The 16,254-nt window shown below is 34.2% G+C and overlaps 1 protein-coding gene across 3 annotated transcripts in view; it reads right to left on the bottom strand.

Moving 5' to 3' along the window:
- The window catches only part of LOC145679883 (uncharacterized), a 140,724-nt gene extending 124,787 nt beyond the window's left edge, over nucleotides 1-15,937 (bottom strand). For all 3 annotated transcript variants that reach the window (XM_081750393.1, XM_081750395.1, XM_081750394.1), the window contains exons 1-2: nucleotides 15,819-15,937; nucleotides 7,984-8,104 (exon numbers count right to left, since the gene is read on the bottom strand). In XM_081750393.1, coding sequence (XP_081606519.1) covers nucleotides 7,984-8,104; nucleotides 15,819-15,866 — 169 coding nt within the window. In that variant the 5' untranslated portion in view covers nucleotides 15,867-15,937. The remainder of the gene's footprint in view (nucleotides 1-7,983; nucleotides 8,105-15,818) is intronic.
- Nucleotides 15,938-16,254: the final 317 nt, after the last annotated feature.

Raw genomic sequence — 16,254 nt, 5'->3', positions numbered from 1 at the left:
GTCCTAACAGAAGCTGTTTTCCCTTTTTCTCCGCAGTCAGGAAAGCTGCTTTCAAGTGTTTCTCACGTCCAACGTGCTATTGGACATGGAATCGTTTTTTTTTTTGTTTGTTTGTTTGTTTGTTTGTTTGTTTGTTTGTTTCTCTCACTTTCACTTTTCAATATTTGCAGCAAAAAATATTTTCATCTGTAGAAAAAAACTTCTGCTCCAAAGTCAGGCACCAACTGAGGCAAAAGAAGTTTTCTTGGGAATAATTTGAGGCATGTTAACGGTCTGTCCTTCTTCCACAAACTGAAGTCCAAACTAAAATAAGAAAACTTTCACACCCTCACTCCCCTGCTGGAGGACATTATTACGTCTCCTTATCTAACTTGTGATTGTTGTAGATCTGGTGTTATCAGTCCAGTCGTTGAAGAATATCTTATCTTTTGAATTTTCTTTACTAAAGAAAAGATGTTTAGGAGGTGGTGGTGATTTGAGTTAATGGCCAGTAAATTTATCGTCGAGAGATAAAGTGCAAAAAAGACGTTAAAACCTGTAAAAAGCTTTCAAAAAGACCGAAAAAGGCAAAAAGGACAAATAAAATCCACCATTTTCTGGCCTATAATGACCCAAAATAAACATATATTATGTTAAGCCTCGTCTTCGGACATTCTTAAAAAAGAGAATTTTCCTCATCTTCCGGGCCTTAATTATAACAATACAGTCACTGTGCTCAGGACTAATTTTTCTCATCTCTGCTTCCGAGACTTAACGTTCGTCTACATACTTAGAGATACTAACTTTGAGAAGCTTTCTGGAATCGGAGTTACAAGTTTCAACTTCAATTTTTATTTCTTGAATCAATAACAAGCTGCGAAACTTCTGACACAGTACATATCCATTCATCATCAGTAAGACATTCGTCAGCCTTATTTTGTATATCTCCAGAATCACAACCATCTTTATCTCCAAGCACACCATATTATGAGAAATTGTTGCAGAGAATGTATTGCGTACTGCTATGTGTAGTCTACCTCTCCTTCTATTTCCGTAATGTTCTCTTCTATCACTTTTAATCTTCGTAGGATGCTTCAGTGGAGACATACGTCCTTTTAACATTTACAAACTCTGCTTTAATACTTGTACTTCATCTGCAGGGGGACAAAGAAAATGTCTATATTATTATTCATTTCTGTAGTACAATTCGTTAGTTCTGGTACCTTTTATAACAATTCAAACACACCTGATTTTCAGCACACATTCTTACAGCAGTCCCAGGCACATGTTGCAGAGGCGTTGCCAAGGTTCCAATCTGTTTGAATGTTTCTTATTTCTTGTACACTTTTTTACTTATGCCTTTTCTCTTAAGCCTTTTCTCATAGTCACTACAAAATACAGACTCACTGCTGTAAGTTTTTATTTTGGAATGTTATTCTTCCGCTTTGTATCTCGTTACAACTCGTACTACGTTTTGTGCAAGACGCAGATTCTAGTCAAAGTAAAATTATCATTGTGGACAAACTGTTTTGAAGAATATATTGCGTTTCTTTCCAGAGATAATTTATTAAATTCTTGCTGAACAGTTGAGACTAATGTAAAACAGAATGATCACAAATCGAATAATCGACACATTTACAAAACTGACTGCTTCTAGGAAGTCGCGCTTCGATGAGTGCCATCTATGAAAATTAGAGACAAATATTAAAAGACGTGTGAATTGCGCATTAGAAGTGAAAATAGTAATTATATCAGTTTCATGGAATATTGTACTGACGAATGATACGATTTTATATCATATCAATATTACATTAAAATTTGTACCAATTGGAAGAAAGGACGTTTTCTTATGTCTTACAAAAGTCAAATGCAATTTAATAACATGCCATATTTACAAGTACTATAGTGAAAAACAACCAAAATATTACTATTTTTTTTATAATTGGTTTTGAAAGATCTTCAGGCAGACACAATTTAAAAACGTTGGCATAAACAAAACTGGTTTTTTAAAGCAACAAGTTTCCAAATGGCTGTTCCTTGCATTAAAAATCTCAATTAATTACTTTTCCTTTTAATATGAATGATCAATAGTATTCTAAAATACGGGCGACAATAACATCTTTCCACCAGAATTTGTTCCACCTTTCTATCGCTTCTATTGTTCTTTATATTAACGAAAACACATATTAATACGTAGTTGTGACATGACTTCTACCCTTCTACCATTTATTTTAGTACCTGCTATTCCAAAATATTTTGCGATATGCTTTTCTTCATATATGAATTAGAAGACTTACACACCTTATGTGGACAAAAATCTCTGAAGATCAATAGATACCCATCTCCTTGGTTTGAAAGAGAAAGAGGCTTTTAGAAGGTAGATAAGAGAGGAACAAGAAAGTCGGAAACTTCAAACTTGCAACGTCATACTCAACCATAAATATGATTAGAATGTCCTATATAATGTTATTTGTCTCTTTTTTTAATTTTAGTATAATTATCTTAATTTTTAGTATTCTAACTTCCCTCCAGGATTACCAGATAAAGGAAACATCTTTTTAAAATTTAAATCAGAAAAGGATTCTGTGTTCCCAGAATAGAATTCAAACCTATAATCTACATAATATCAGCCAACACTTTATCGCTGAGCCAAATTGAACTGCCTTGAGGAACTTCAAAAATTAATCGAATGTGTAATGCTCACTTGTAAAATTTCATGTATTTACCTGCTAGCAACATATATAAACATCTATCCATTGACATTTGAGTTTTGCAATTTCTAAACAACAATTATTGGTGTCAGATATAACCATATAAGCTGAAATCTAATCAATAGTTTTCAATAATGTATTATATACAAAGCTAAGTGTTTGTTTGTCTTTTGTATCAGTGAATTTTCTCTAAGCTCTTCCGTTTCACCATTTATTTTATCATCTCTCTCCTCCGTTAATCATAAATCTTCTTTAGCCTTTAATTGTGGAACGTAAAACTACATGTCCCTTTCAATTTCATTTTTCGTCCATATAAACACATTCTGTTATCTTGGTATAGGATAGATGTGGCATACATCTAAGTAACTATATCGAAAGATCGATATTTGAAACGGATCCTAGGCTATTTAACAGTTTATAATGTGTATCCTAAAGGAAAATGAAAGGATTCAAAAGGGAAGAAGTGGTTTAAGATTTTTATGTCAAAAACTAAGTATCTCAAGATTTTCTCAAAGATGACACACGGTTTGTAAGCTCATTTTAAATGCATGTGGACGTACATATATCACTTACAATTTAAGAAAAAATACTGAGTAGAATAATGTACCAACTAGTCCAAAAGAGCCTCTTGAAAACAATTCTTATTTGTAAAAGAATACATAATGATCGTTTTTGGATGTTGCAAAGGTCTATCCAAGCAGCTTGATAAAAACTCAGCATAACATAACAAAACCTGCTTCTCTTATTAAAAAAAAGAGAGAGAGAGAGAGAGAAAGAGAGGCGGCAAAAGTTTGGTATGGTAAATGTAGGGAGGCGCCGAAATCTACTTCGCCCCGGGCGCCGAAATCTCTAGCTACGGCTCTGATCATGAGATGAAATTTGAGAATACCTCGGCTGTAAAAGTATAGCGAAAATGAATTAAGTCTCGTTTCCACAGTACGATTTCTCTTAGCTTTCTCATCTCATGTGTAACAAAATTTTTGCATGCCATCCGCAATGCATCAGGAGACAATAATCATGGTATGTGGACGTACTGAATTCATGGTGTACTCCTTTTTCTTTTTTCACGTTGAAGATAAGCATAAACCTCACATTCTAACCACTCAATCTCCATAATGGAAAACGTCACACAGCACGCAATAAAATTAAAGGTTCTTTATCTCTGTTTTCATCGTTTAATTCAGGCTAGAGAACATGTTATTTCCTTTTTGAAAGTCAGAAATGTGCCACCAGCATTTTAAAAGAATAAAGGTATGAATATATTTTAAATTTGTGATTGTTAAAGTATGAAGAAGTCGTACTCAAAGAGCTCCAGTATTCATGTACAATAAATGGTAATTTAGTTCAATATCGTATGATATTCAATATGTTTACAAGATTTTAATTATGCAATCAAGTATATAAAACACAAAAAAAATTACAAAATCCTAACTTACTTTTTCTCAATATTGATCTTGGTTGTTTATGACGTATTTTTGTGATATTTCTCACTGGGCTAGGATGTTTAATTGATTTATATTTAGAGTAAACGTCCAATTCCAGCACTAGGTTTATGTAGAAGAGACTTACTGTATATTACAATACGAAACAGTACTCAAGCCTTAATCCAAAGTTAGCACCTTCAGAAATCGGCATCATAGACTGTAATATTTTCGTAATTTCTATCATAGTGTCTTTCTTTATTTACACATAAGTTATGATTTTGCCATTTCTACATCTATAATAGGGAAGTAGTTAAATATTGTATTTGTTAAGAAAACTAACTGAATAGGTTTGTATTACACATCAGGGGGTAATTATAGAATATTGAACATATTTAATATAATATCTCAAAACTTAACTACCAGTAATGATCCTGCATGTCTTGATACATTTAAATTATTTCAAAAGTATCGACCGCCATTTTTCTTGTTTCCAATGTAGTAATTAGATTGCGAGACCAGTCTTGAAATTTCAACATCAACTTACAGAACGTTCTGAAATATTTTCTCCATTGAGCAAAGTCTGTGTAACCTGTTTGTGAGTTGGAGAAGGGAATGAAGAGAACATTTAATAACTGACCTAAGGGATTACAGTTGTAATTGATTATCTCATTGAACGTAGAGTCAGCGGTTTGGGAAAATATTCCCATCTGGGAAAAAGTTACAGGCATATTAATTGCTTATACTTACTAAGTGCGTAAGTCCCTTATCTCCTCTTCTAACTCGCGTATTAATGATAATAAGTGGATAAAAATTTCGGTAATGCATATTATGCCTAGAAACAAGTGGTACGAAAAGAGTAACCTTGACGGCAGCCATATTGAAATACGCTATTTCGAATTAAAGTGTAGTTTTGGAAGAATGAAAACCATGGCATTTGACACCTCATTTTAATAGTAAATTTTCCCAAAAAAGCAATTGGTATGCTTACGTTTGTTCTATAGTTAACCAGTATGAATTTAGGACTGCTTCTACCTGTGCATCAAACGTCCATTATTCGATCTTTCAAATTGGCAACACTTCTAATTTTCACCGCATGTTTGAAGATTATTCAAACTGGCAATTTGCAATTGTTGCCATGGCTTATGTTTTCTAAATTTATTACATTTTTTAAGAGTTGCGATTTGTCATTTCATGAATAGTGTTAAGATAAGCATACTGCAATCTTTCCGTAAGTAAATACCGTATTATTTAACAATGGCCTATTTGCTTTCTGCTTTTGCCTATGAAAGCGGCGAGCTTCTCGAGCCGCAAATGTGACAGATATAAACAGTTGATTTCTTCAATTGGTGTAATGCTGAAACGTGGAAGGACGCAGTTTAGGTGAGTAAATATTTCATTTTTTATTTTTCTTTGTTTAAGATTATTTCTGTCAATCCAGTTTCTTTCTGAATTTGTACACACTTTGTTATTCTTTTTACGGTATTTACGGTATACACTAAAAGGGCAGAAATAGAGAAAATTTAATTGAATCGGTGAGTGGAAAAACACTACTAGTCCACAAAACGCATTTTGAGATATTTGAAGAAAGAACTTTCGTTTATCAATGCCACAAATGTACAGTCGACATTATAGCATTCTGCTATAACGTGCGATGTCTTCCAAATTGTACTGCTCTTCATTACAACTTGTAGTTCTACATCTTTAGTGTTATTTTTGCCTTTACCTCAAAATGGCTTATTTTGTACTCACACTGTTTTTCCACTCGCCGATTCAATTTTAACGTTGAGTTATTCCCCAAAAGTTCTTTTTTCTTCTATTTGAATATTCACAACCAGAGTTCTAAATACACATAAATTCACATGAATAAACACATAATACTTTGGGCATAGGAAAAGTACACATTACGGGGCCTATCCTGCGTACAAGATAGCGCTCCAAATGTCATCCCCTCTTTCTCGAAAACTATCAGGGTACAAACAAAACTTTTCGGTACAAATGGTATAAACGATTTGCTTTCGAATAGTGCATTTCAATTTTTTGTGCTGTGATACTGGGGCTACCTTGGCGCCAAGATAGTCCCCCCCAAATGTCGTATCCTCTTTCTCGAAAACTATTAGGGTACAAACAAAACTTTTTGGTACAAACAGCAGGGGTGCCCACAAGGGGGGGGCTATGACGGAAACTGCGTCATTGAAATATTTGGGGGGGTTAAAAATCTATATAAATATGTTTGATGGGGGGTAAAATTAATCGAAAAGAAGATTTTTTTCATGGAAGAACACCTACGGATAGACAATTGGGGGGGTGCGTCATGGACATAAGGGGGGTGGGCACCACTGCAAACAGTACAAATGATTTGCTTTCGAATGGAATATTTCAATTTTTCTGTGCTATGATACGGGGGGGCTATCTTGACCTTCGGTACAAACAGTACAAACGATTTGCTTTCAAATGGTTTATTTCAATTTTTTGTGCTGTGATACGGGGGGCAATCTTGACGTTGGTTACAAACAGTACAAACGATTTGCTTTCAAATGGTTTATTTCAATTTTTTGTGCTGTGATACGGGGGGCTATCTTGACGTTGGTTACAAACAGTACAAACGATTTGCTTTCAAATGGTTTATTTCAATTTTTTGTGCTGTGATACGGGAGGCAATCTTGGCGTCAACATAGCCCCCCCAGTTGACCTCCCAAGTAACTCTATAAGGAAAATGGTACAAACGAAATTAATTTCGGTACAAACTTTACAAACGTAGTACAAACGAAAGACCTAGTCATTGTTTCAATTTTCTAAAGTCGGGGGGCTATCTTGCCAGACGTAAATTCCTCTATACTTGAAGATTTGTGTTTCTTTAATATCTTCACTTTCAAGTTAGGTTCGGTTATATTCTGGAAATGAATATATGAAATGCATACATGATTCTGCTGTATTAATTTCACATTCTCCACAAACATTAGTTTTTGACTTGTATTTAGCATTCATTTATGTAATCCACGTATTAGACATGCTGTCCATATCCATGAGAATTATTTTACTGCGAGGTTGGTAACTTTCTTAAATTTGTTGATACCTTTATACACGTACTGAAATTACATTTATGGGTTTCGAAAAATCCCGTTTCGTAGATCTAAATCTTTTGGAATTTTATATCTGTAGTAGATGAATTTCTGTGCAGTTCTATTTTTCGAATTTTAAATCCAACGTAGTTTTCGCTGTTTTGTCTTCTTTGTTACATTATTAATGTATTCCTAGTCAACACTAGGTTAGTTATACGTAATACATTTTCACCCGGCTCAGTCAGTATTTTTGCTAAACTATTAGTCCTATCCCAAACTTTAAAATCCTAAAAACTAGTGCATTCGGAACTTTCTAATTCCACACTTATATTTAGTTTCCTCTTTTCATTCTTTAAACTAATCCCCTCAATTACCCAATGATTATTATTTTATTTTCTTAACGATAATTTCATCCTCGATGTTACTATTAACGATTTAATACTTATTATTTTTACTATTCTTTCAGTGTTTAACTGAATATAAAAGAAGTCTAATACAACGAAATGCTATTTTTTGTTTAAAGTCCCTCAATTATATCCTGTAGGCTCAAAGAAATGGGTTATTAAGTAAATTCAATGCCTATGGAGTAGTATTTAAAATGCCGGAAAAAATTAAGTAGCACGTAGAAATCTCATCTTCTAACAGAACAGGTTAATCTACATTACAATAATGGTACATTGTTCTAAACATACATCCTTTTTCCCTACTACATTCAATCTTTTCAGAAACATTTGTTCATTATGCTGCTTCTGAAACAATTTGAAAATTTATATTATTTTGGATCTGGCAACAACGTCTTTATTAGCTTACCTCCATCTTCCACATGTCCTCCATTGTTATAGTCAAGGTCACCGTAGGGAAGTGCGTAGTGAGGAACAATATGGAAATGTAATGGTTTAGCATCTTGCTGAGAGACAACCAACTCTAGAATCTAGAATGAAAAAGCAAGAAGTTTATAAAAAGGAAATAAATAATACGAAGAATTCGTCTTTGACCTTATCATGTTTTCTTTTGTTCATATTTTTTCACCATATTAGATTGCTCTACTTTAAATTTCCTAAGAACTCTGTCACTTCTGGGGATGGCTCAAACCCACTTCGAGAATACTTCTTTTACTTCGAGAATACTCAGAGAGCCCAAAAATGTCTGCCTTGTGATCCGCGATATCCCGACCTACAACCAGGAACAGGCCTTTTAACTAATTTATCCAATACATTAAAGTTGTAGACTACTAAATATTTTTGAAAAACTAATATTTTTTTTGACCGTTTTCAAATATCACTTTCTATTCTATTCACTCTGGTTTTACTATGCATTTAATCAAATAAAATGTGTTTATCACATTCAAGGGAGGAAGAATTACGCTCTCCTGTCCTCCCCAAATAACGCACTTGGAACATTTGCTTGCAATTACTCTGAAACAAAATAAAATTGATCATTGAATAGCATTTATTTCTGTCAGTAGTTTCTAGAGCTCTTTGTCCGCATTACAGACTGGAAAACATAAAGCATACTGCAGTGATTGACAATTTTCATAGATTTTACAAGGAGCTTCTTCCTAGCTTCATATAATATGCAATTTTTGAAAAAGGGAAAGAATGCAAATAAAAGCTTTTATGTATTCTCTGCATTCTCATTCTCGTCCTTCCTTTCACGAGGTCATACGCTATAGTGTCCTGAAAATATACACTGAGAAAAAAAATTGTAGGTGGCGTACTTAAAAAGATACGTTACATGCGTAATTCCTGTAGTTTTTGGACTTAAAGTACTGCAGACGTATAACTGAAAACGCATGTTTTATAATATTTTCTGTTTAACTGTTCCATCTATACGTACTTTCCGTATGAAACAATGTAGGCGGTCAGGATCTCACATACAAATGGACGTATATAACATATAGCTGACGAAGGTAACATAAGTATATGCATGTAATATACGGAAAACTGTTAAATGCCAGACATCCTGCAATGGTATGATGTAACATCTAAGGGCAGTGCCTATGTAGCATACGGATAACGTATGCTCCATACTGATTTCTATAGTAAGCAAGAGGATGCCGTATATTTGTACAATATACCGCTGTCCGGAGAACGGATTTTTCTCTGTGTAGTGTTGCTCTCAAAATACATTTCCGCTTTTGCCCTTGCTCTCACCCGCTCACGCCTTCAAAGTATAGTCCCGCCGCCGCCCTTGATCTCGCTGGCTCGCGCCTTCAAAATATAATCCCGCCCTCAAAACACATTCTCGCCTTCACCCTTGCTCTCACTCCCTAACGCCTTCAGAATGCAGTCTCTCACTCGCTCACGCACTTAAAATATAGTCTCGCCCTCGAAACACACTCTCAGTCTCGCCCTTGCTTTCACTCGCTCACATCCTTAAAATATAATCTCGCCCTCAAAACCCATTTTCACCTTGGTCGTTCCTCTCACACGTTCAAGCCTTCAAAATATAGTGTCGCTTCCCCCTTGTTCTCAATCACAAACACCCTCCATATATAATCTCACCTTAAAAACACGTTGTCGCCCACGCCCTTGCTCATACTCACTCACACCCTTAAAATTTACTACCGCCCTTAAAACGAATCCTCACCTTCACCCTTACTGTCACTTATCCACCCAAAATATATTCTCGCCTTCACTCGTCCTCGTCTCAAAATATTTTCTTGCGCTCCCTCTCATTCGCCTTCGCCCTCATTTACAAAAATGAGGTACAAGCAGGGTGAGAACAGTTTTCATGGGCGTCTCTGGTGGGGGGGACGCGTCCCCCCCAATATTTTGAAATACGAAATATTCAATGTTTTATTTTAATTTAATTTATTTAGATACTCACTAGCAGTTAGATAATTTCCTTTGATGTCCCCCCCAAATTTTACATGGCAGAGACGCCAATGACAGTCTTCATGAGGGCAAAGGGAGTTAGCCCACGTTTAGCAAAACACAACAAATTATTTCACAGAAAAGCTTATTTTCTATCTTATATTTTAGCCAAATATTTCCAGAATAACGTTTGTACTTCAATCATCTTAAAATTGTAAGCCGAATGCTCCTTTTTAGGTTCAAAAATAGCTCATTTCTGTTCAAAAAAAAGTAAGTAATAACAAAAATCAATAAAAATAAATAAAATATGATTATAGATGAATTAGAATTAGATATGCAATTTTACGTTTACATAGCTTTTGATCTTTAGGATTTTTAATTAGAAATACAAATGAATTTACTAACATAAGAGCTTGTACGGTTTTGTTTAATAGCTTAGTACGTAGCAAGTTAGAGTATGCGTCAATAGTATGGACTCCTTACTATAAACAACAGGAAAGAAATATTGAAAAAATACAAAAGAAGTTTTTACGATATTTGTATTTTAAAATGTACAAGGTGAATTCCTATGACATGAGAGTTTCTTACAGCAAATTATTAGACATTTTTAAATATTCGCCATTAACTACACGAAGAGAAATATCTCGATTTTTTTATTTAAATTGGTGAATGGCATTATAGATAATCATGAATGCACAAGTATGTTAAGTTTTAATACTGCCAAAATGAACTTACGGACTAGAACGCTATTTTATACTCTAAAATCTAGAACTTCTATGCATATGAATTCCCCCCTAATTCGAATTTGTCGAAATTATAATAATGTATCTAAGGAAAGTCCAGAGATTGATCTTTCTTTGCCATATACTTTATATTTGAAATTATTAAAACAAACATTAGATAAGAGGTGTGTCAGATGATTATTAAATTATTGTATATATTGTATAATTTTTCTCTATTATATCCTTTATATTTGCAATTGTTGAAACAGATATCAGACAAGTAATGCGTCAGATGATTATTCGAACATTGTATACATAGTTCTTGTTTTCTGTTACGTTATAGATGTAACATTGTTTTTGTTTTTCTTTACACCAATGCCAATCAATGTATATCCTTCTTTATTTTATTTTATTTTATTTTTATTTGCTCGTCTTTCTCTCTATTTTTCCTCTCTCTTTTAGTTTTATTTTATTTTTATGTTTACTCTTATTATTGTACATGTATATAAGTATTTGAATATAACTTAATTCCTGTAAGCCTATTGTAATTGGGACAGCCGTCCTGTTATAGGTGACAAATAAATAAAATAAAAATAAATAGCAATTCTATGATTTTGTGTAGCAAACTACGATGAGGAGCCTCTTAAAAAGGCACTGATTGGGAAAATTAATAGCAACATCTTATATTCTTATGCGTTTAGAAGGTCTATTAGGAAGTTTTTATATAAGTACACATAAGTATACATTGAAATATACATCAATTTGAAGGAAATTAAGTCCATGGAGAATGTAAATTAAGTCAGAGAAGTCACCTATATTTGCAACAATGGATGATACTTTACAAAATGCGTCATAAGTGAGGTACAAATCAGCCTTTCTGAATGTCCATTTCACGACCGACCCGGTCTAGCTTACTGTGATCTCCACATGACTATATAAAAACAAGCCCTCAATCATGTAGTACCATTCTTCGGCCCATTTTTGTTGTACAGCTTTTCAGGATTACGCAGATGGAGTGTTCAAGTTGTCAAACGTGTGGTGAAACTTTTGGTCAGTTCTGAACTTCAAATTTATACCGAAAAAAATTCAGTTTTATTTTATAACGGTTTGTTCTAAATGTATTTTAGAAGAAAAGTCATGTAATTCATTTACAGTGGATAAAGAATGGGAGATGATACATAACACCAGCAAAAGCCACGAACAAACAACACGGAGAAGTTGAAATCCATGGATTTGCTTTCATACAGGACTGTCAGAAAATGACCCTTACACAGAGTTAACATACAATGAGTGCACAGTGCGCCAAGGCTCACTAGGATTGAGCTAGTGATTAATGATGCAAAGTACTATTCAATGATGAGAAAAAAATAAACATCTATGGCAGCGTTTCCCAACCGGTGTGCCGTGAATGGGCCGCTGGTGTGCCGCGGGAAGATCGAAACAAAATTATTAATTCTATAAAAATCAAATTGCAAGACATAAGGGAAAATGTATATTTGTATTTCACATTACTATGAACCTCTACTATGAATCTACAATTTTAAGTTTCATACCGTGTTACTCTTGTGTACGATTTTAATGTTGAAAAAAGTATTTGTTATTGTTATGACTATTGTTGCTCCTTTATTGTAGCAGACTATTTCGTAACTTGAAATTTTAAAATATTATTCAATACTTTCGACAAAGCAAACATGCATACAAATTACCTACATTTGTGTTTTAAAAGTAAAAGAGATTTGTTTCTCTGTTCGTTATTTAGTGATATATCTTCTTAGTGAAAGGTTTGATACAGTTTTCGAAAAAGAAAGCGTAGTTTTTAAAACCAGAGTCCAATATTTCATTGAATTGTTTTCTATTTTTAAATTAGAATCAAAAGTAAGCACAATGATTAACCACGGGGGGAAAACCAGTGATCGATCTTTCTTCTCTGTGAGAAGATCATTAACCAGAATAAAAATACCACGGTATTTTATATTTACAAATAATAATATCTATGAATGTGCCGCGAGAATTCAAGTTACACCCGTAGTCAACCGCAAGTTGAAAAAGGTTGAGAAACGCTGATCTATGGAATTGCTTCATGTGCCAGGGTATGTATCGCACGTCTGATGAACATTTAGTCCTGCACTACAGTTAAAATCTCAAAATACCTTACAAGTATCATGATTTGGGAATGTATTTCTTGCAGTGTGGTCAGTAGAATCCATATTTGTGACGGCATTATTAATCCACAAATATATTACAGTATAAGATTCTTCACACTAACATTTGGGAAGAGGTTAACTCAAAAGTGAACCCTTTATTTTTCAAGACGACTCTGCACCTTGCCACCGTGCCAGAGTTATTAACGATTATATTTTATCTTTACGGCATGTTACATCACTTCCTTGGCCTTGTAGTTCGCCGTATTTAGACCCCATTGAAAATTTATGGTGTTATTTGAAAGTTATGGTTCGTGCTAGGACATCTAAAATAGGAAATCAATTACTTAAAGCAATAATCAACGTGTATTAAATCAAATGAATATCCAATTAAGTATTAGCTCAAGTCAAATAATTTTCGTACAAACCTAAAATTTATTTCTGTTAACACTGCAATTAAACTGCAAAGTTTCACCTATTTCGGCCGATATAGATAACTTCTGTAACTTAAGTTGCATTTTGCATATTTCATTGTATATTTATGTTTATTTATGTAGAAAGTTCTTATTAAGCCTTGAAAACACGTAACATTATATTCTATCTATCTACCTATATCATAAATTTCGTATCTACGCCCCTGTTTATATTCAATGGAGAAATAGATAAGATTATCATTGAAAACAAACTGCAAATTTAGAACTTATGGTGAACTAGTGTGACAGTATGTGTAGAATTCCAGTCAATCAATTAGCACTATGAAGTGCATATAATTTGTTTCCATCTTTATTTCATTCCGTACTTTTTCGTATTTCAACAGCTATATGTTTCCGTGAGTTAATTTACATTTACGAACTAAGACAATGTGCAGTCCGAATGGAAATTGAGCTTAGGACGTCTATATATCGATCACTCGATTATTTGGAAAGAGATAGGATATTACACTAAAATATTTTTGATCCTGTTCCTTGCGTGGCTTTCTTTAGATTAAAAAAATACCTTTGTAATTTCTCGTAATAGTTACTACATTAAGTGATTGCAGAGGATGTTCGGTTTGTACCTGTCGGTAGGTATCTGGGAAAATTATATATATATATATATATATATATATATATATATATATATATATATATATACAGTGGGTAGACAAAAATCTTAAAAAAAATTCATACAGGACACGTAAGTTTGGCCCTCCACTGTACAACACGTGTTGCGGTTGCTGATCGTTTTATGTTTTCTATGTGTCATGTGGACCTTACTCTTCCGTCAGCAGTAACCAGATCACCTGTGAGTGTCGTGGTGTGAAATGGCCGACCTGACAGACTTCCAAAGAGGCATGATCGTTGGTGCCCATCTGGTTGGAGCTTCATTGGCAACAGTGGTAAAAATTGAGGGGGTATTGAAAGGCACTGTGTCCAATGTCTCGAGGGCATACATAATTCATGGGCAAACGACGTCTGCAATGCACAATAGTGGTCAAAAGACAAATCTGTAAGATAGGGACCGGAGGGCATTAAAACGGATTGTAGCAGCTAAAAAGAAGACCACTGCAATGAAAATTACGTTTGAACTCAATTCCGGCCTACAGAACCTGGTTTCATCGAAAACAGTGCGACGGGAACTTCATAAAATGAAAATTCATGGCAGGGCCGCTATCGCCAAACCCCTGGTCACATCAGTAAATGCGAAGAGGCGTATCTAGTGGTGCAAGGACCACAAGGCGTGGACTCATGAGCACGGGAAACACGTAATGTGATCCGATGAATCAACTTTCACCTTGTTTCCAACAACAGGTCGTGTTTATATATGGAGAACACCGTCGCAAGCCTATGATACAAACTGTCTGCTCCTAACTGTAAAGCATGGGGTGGTTCTGTTACAGTATGGGTAGTGATATCGTGGTTTTCTGCAGGTCCCATCATAGCCCTGCATGGAATGATAAATGCTAAGGCGTATGAGGCCATTTTGGGGGAACAGGTTCTGCCCATGGCCCAAATATTGTTCCCTGATGGTGATGGCATCTACGAAAATGATTTGGCACCCTGTCACACCGCAAAAACGGTGAAATCATGGTTTGAGGAGCATGACCAGGAGCTATCACACCTCCCCTGGGTCCCACAATCACCAGATCTGAACATAATTGAGCCATTGTGGTCTGAGTTAGAAAGGCGTGTTCGGTCTCATTACGCTCCGCCAGCATCCCTTAAGAAACTGAAGCATGTTTTGGAGTAATAATGGTACAAAATTCCACACACCACGATTCAAGAGCTGTATATGTCCATTCCACGTCGGATCCAAGCTGTTTTGGACGCAAAAGGAGGCTCCACACCATACTAGGTATGATTTTCACACTTTTGCCAACGTTTTAGATATTTTGTCCAACGTGTATATATATATATATATATATATATATATATATATATATATATATATATATATATATATATATATATATATATATATATATATATATTGCTTTCTTCTGTTTACAACAGTATGTTCTATTGTGATTTCAATTATTTCATAATTTTGATTTAATCTGTAAAATATATATGAAACTACATGCTATGTTACAAGAAAAAATGTCTCGCTGCTAGCCATGCGGATGATTTTGGAAACAATAGTATATTTTAAACTTTAAGCTAACTTTTAATAACGATAAAATAATTTGTGTGTCTGTGAACAGTTTTCACATTTAAAAAAGTCACCTAGAGGCACCAAATTTTATACACGCATAGATCTTCATATATATATATTCTTCTCCTAATTGCACACGAATCTGTTAATAGCGGTTAATAATTTAACAAGAAAATTTAGTAATTACTTATTATTGCTAAATATGAGATAACAAACAGTTTATTTAAGTGTATACTTTGAGAAAAGTTTACACTAACTCCGATTGAGCCACCATTAACCAGTGAGCGGTACCACTATTAACTCCACTTAAACTAACAATTTCTATAAATTACCTGGATCAACGTAATGCCGATCAAAATCTCAATCCCTCCACTCTTCATTATCTAAAGCTTTAGAAAGACTTGAAGAAGGAATATGCTCTCCGCAGAAAATTGTATTCGCTGACTTCATATTGTATTAAAACAGAAAAGAAAGAACTGAACAATACCTGAGCATTACAAAGATACAATTTTTGCATCAAGAATTGACTCATTGTTTCTACAGATTACTCTCTTTTCGGTGTTATGTCACATTGTGGTTTCTTGAACATAATGAAGTTATAGGCACATCAAACACAGAAAACTTTCAAATATGAGATATTCGTAACAATGTGAAGAAACAACATTGTTTTCGTGATTTAAAGAAGTTTATTGCCTAAGAAATCCACTATCAAAGCTGAAATGCTATAGTAAACTTAATGCTAAAAATCTAAGTTACTGAAATGTAATA

Source organism: Thermobia domestica, chromosome 2 (assembly GCF_964235325.1).
Source record: "Thermobia domestica chromosome 2, izTheDome1.hap1.1, whole genome shotgun sequence".
Classification (NCBI taxonomy): Eukaryota; Metazoa; Arthropoda; class Insecta; order Zygentoma; family Lepismatidae; genus Thermobia; species Thermobia domestica.
The sequence above is the reverse complement of the archived record's forward strand: the minus strand, read 5'-3'. Positions and strand labels throughout refer to the sequence as shown.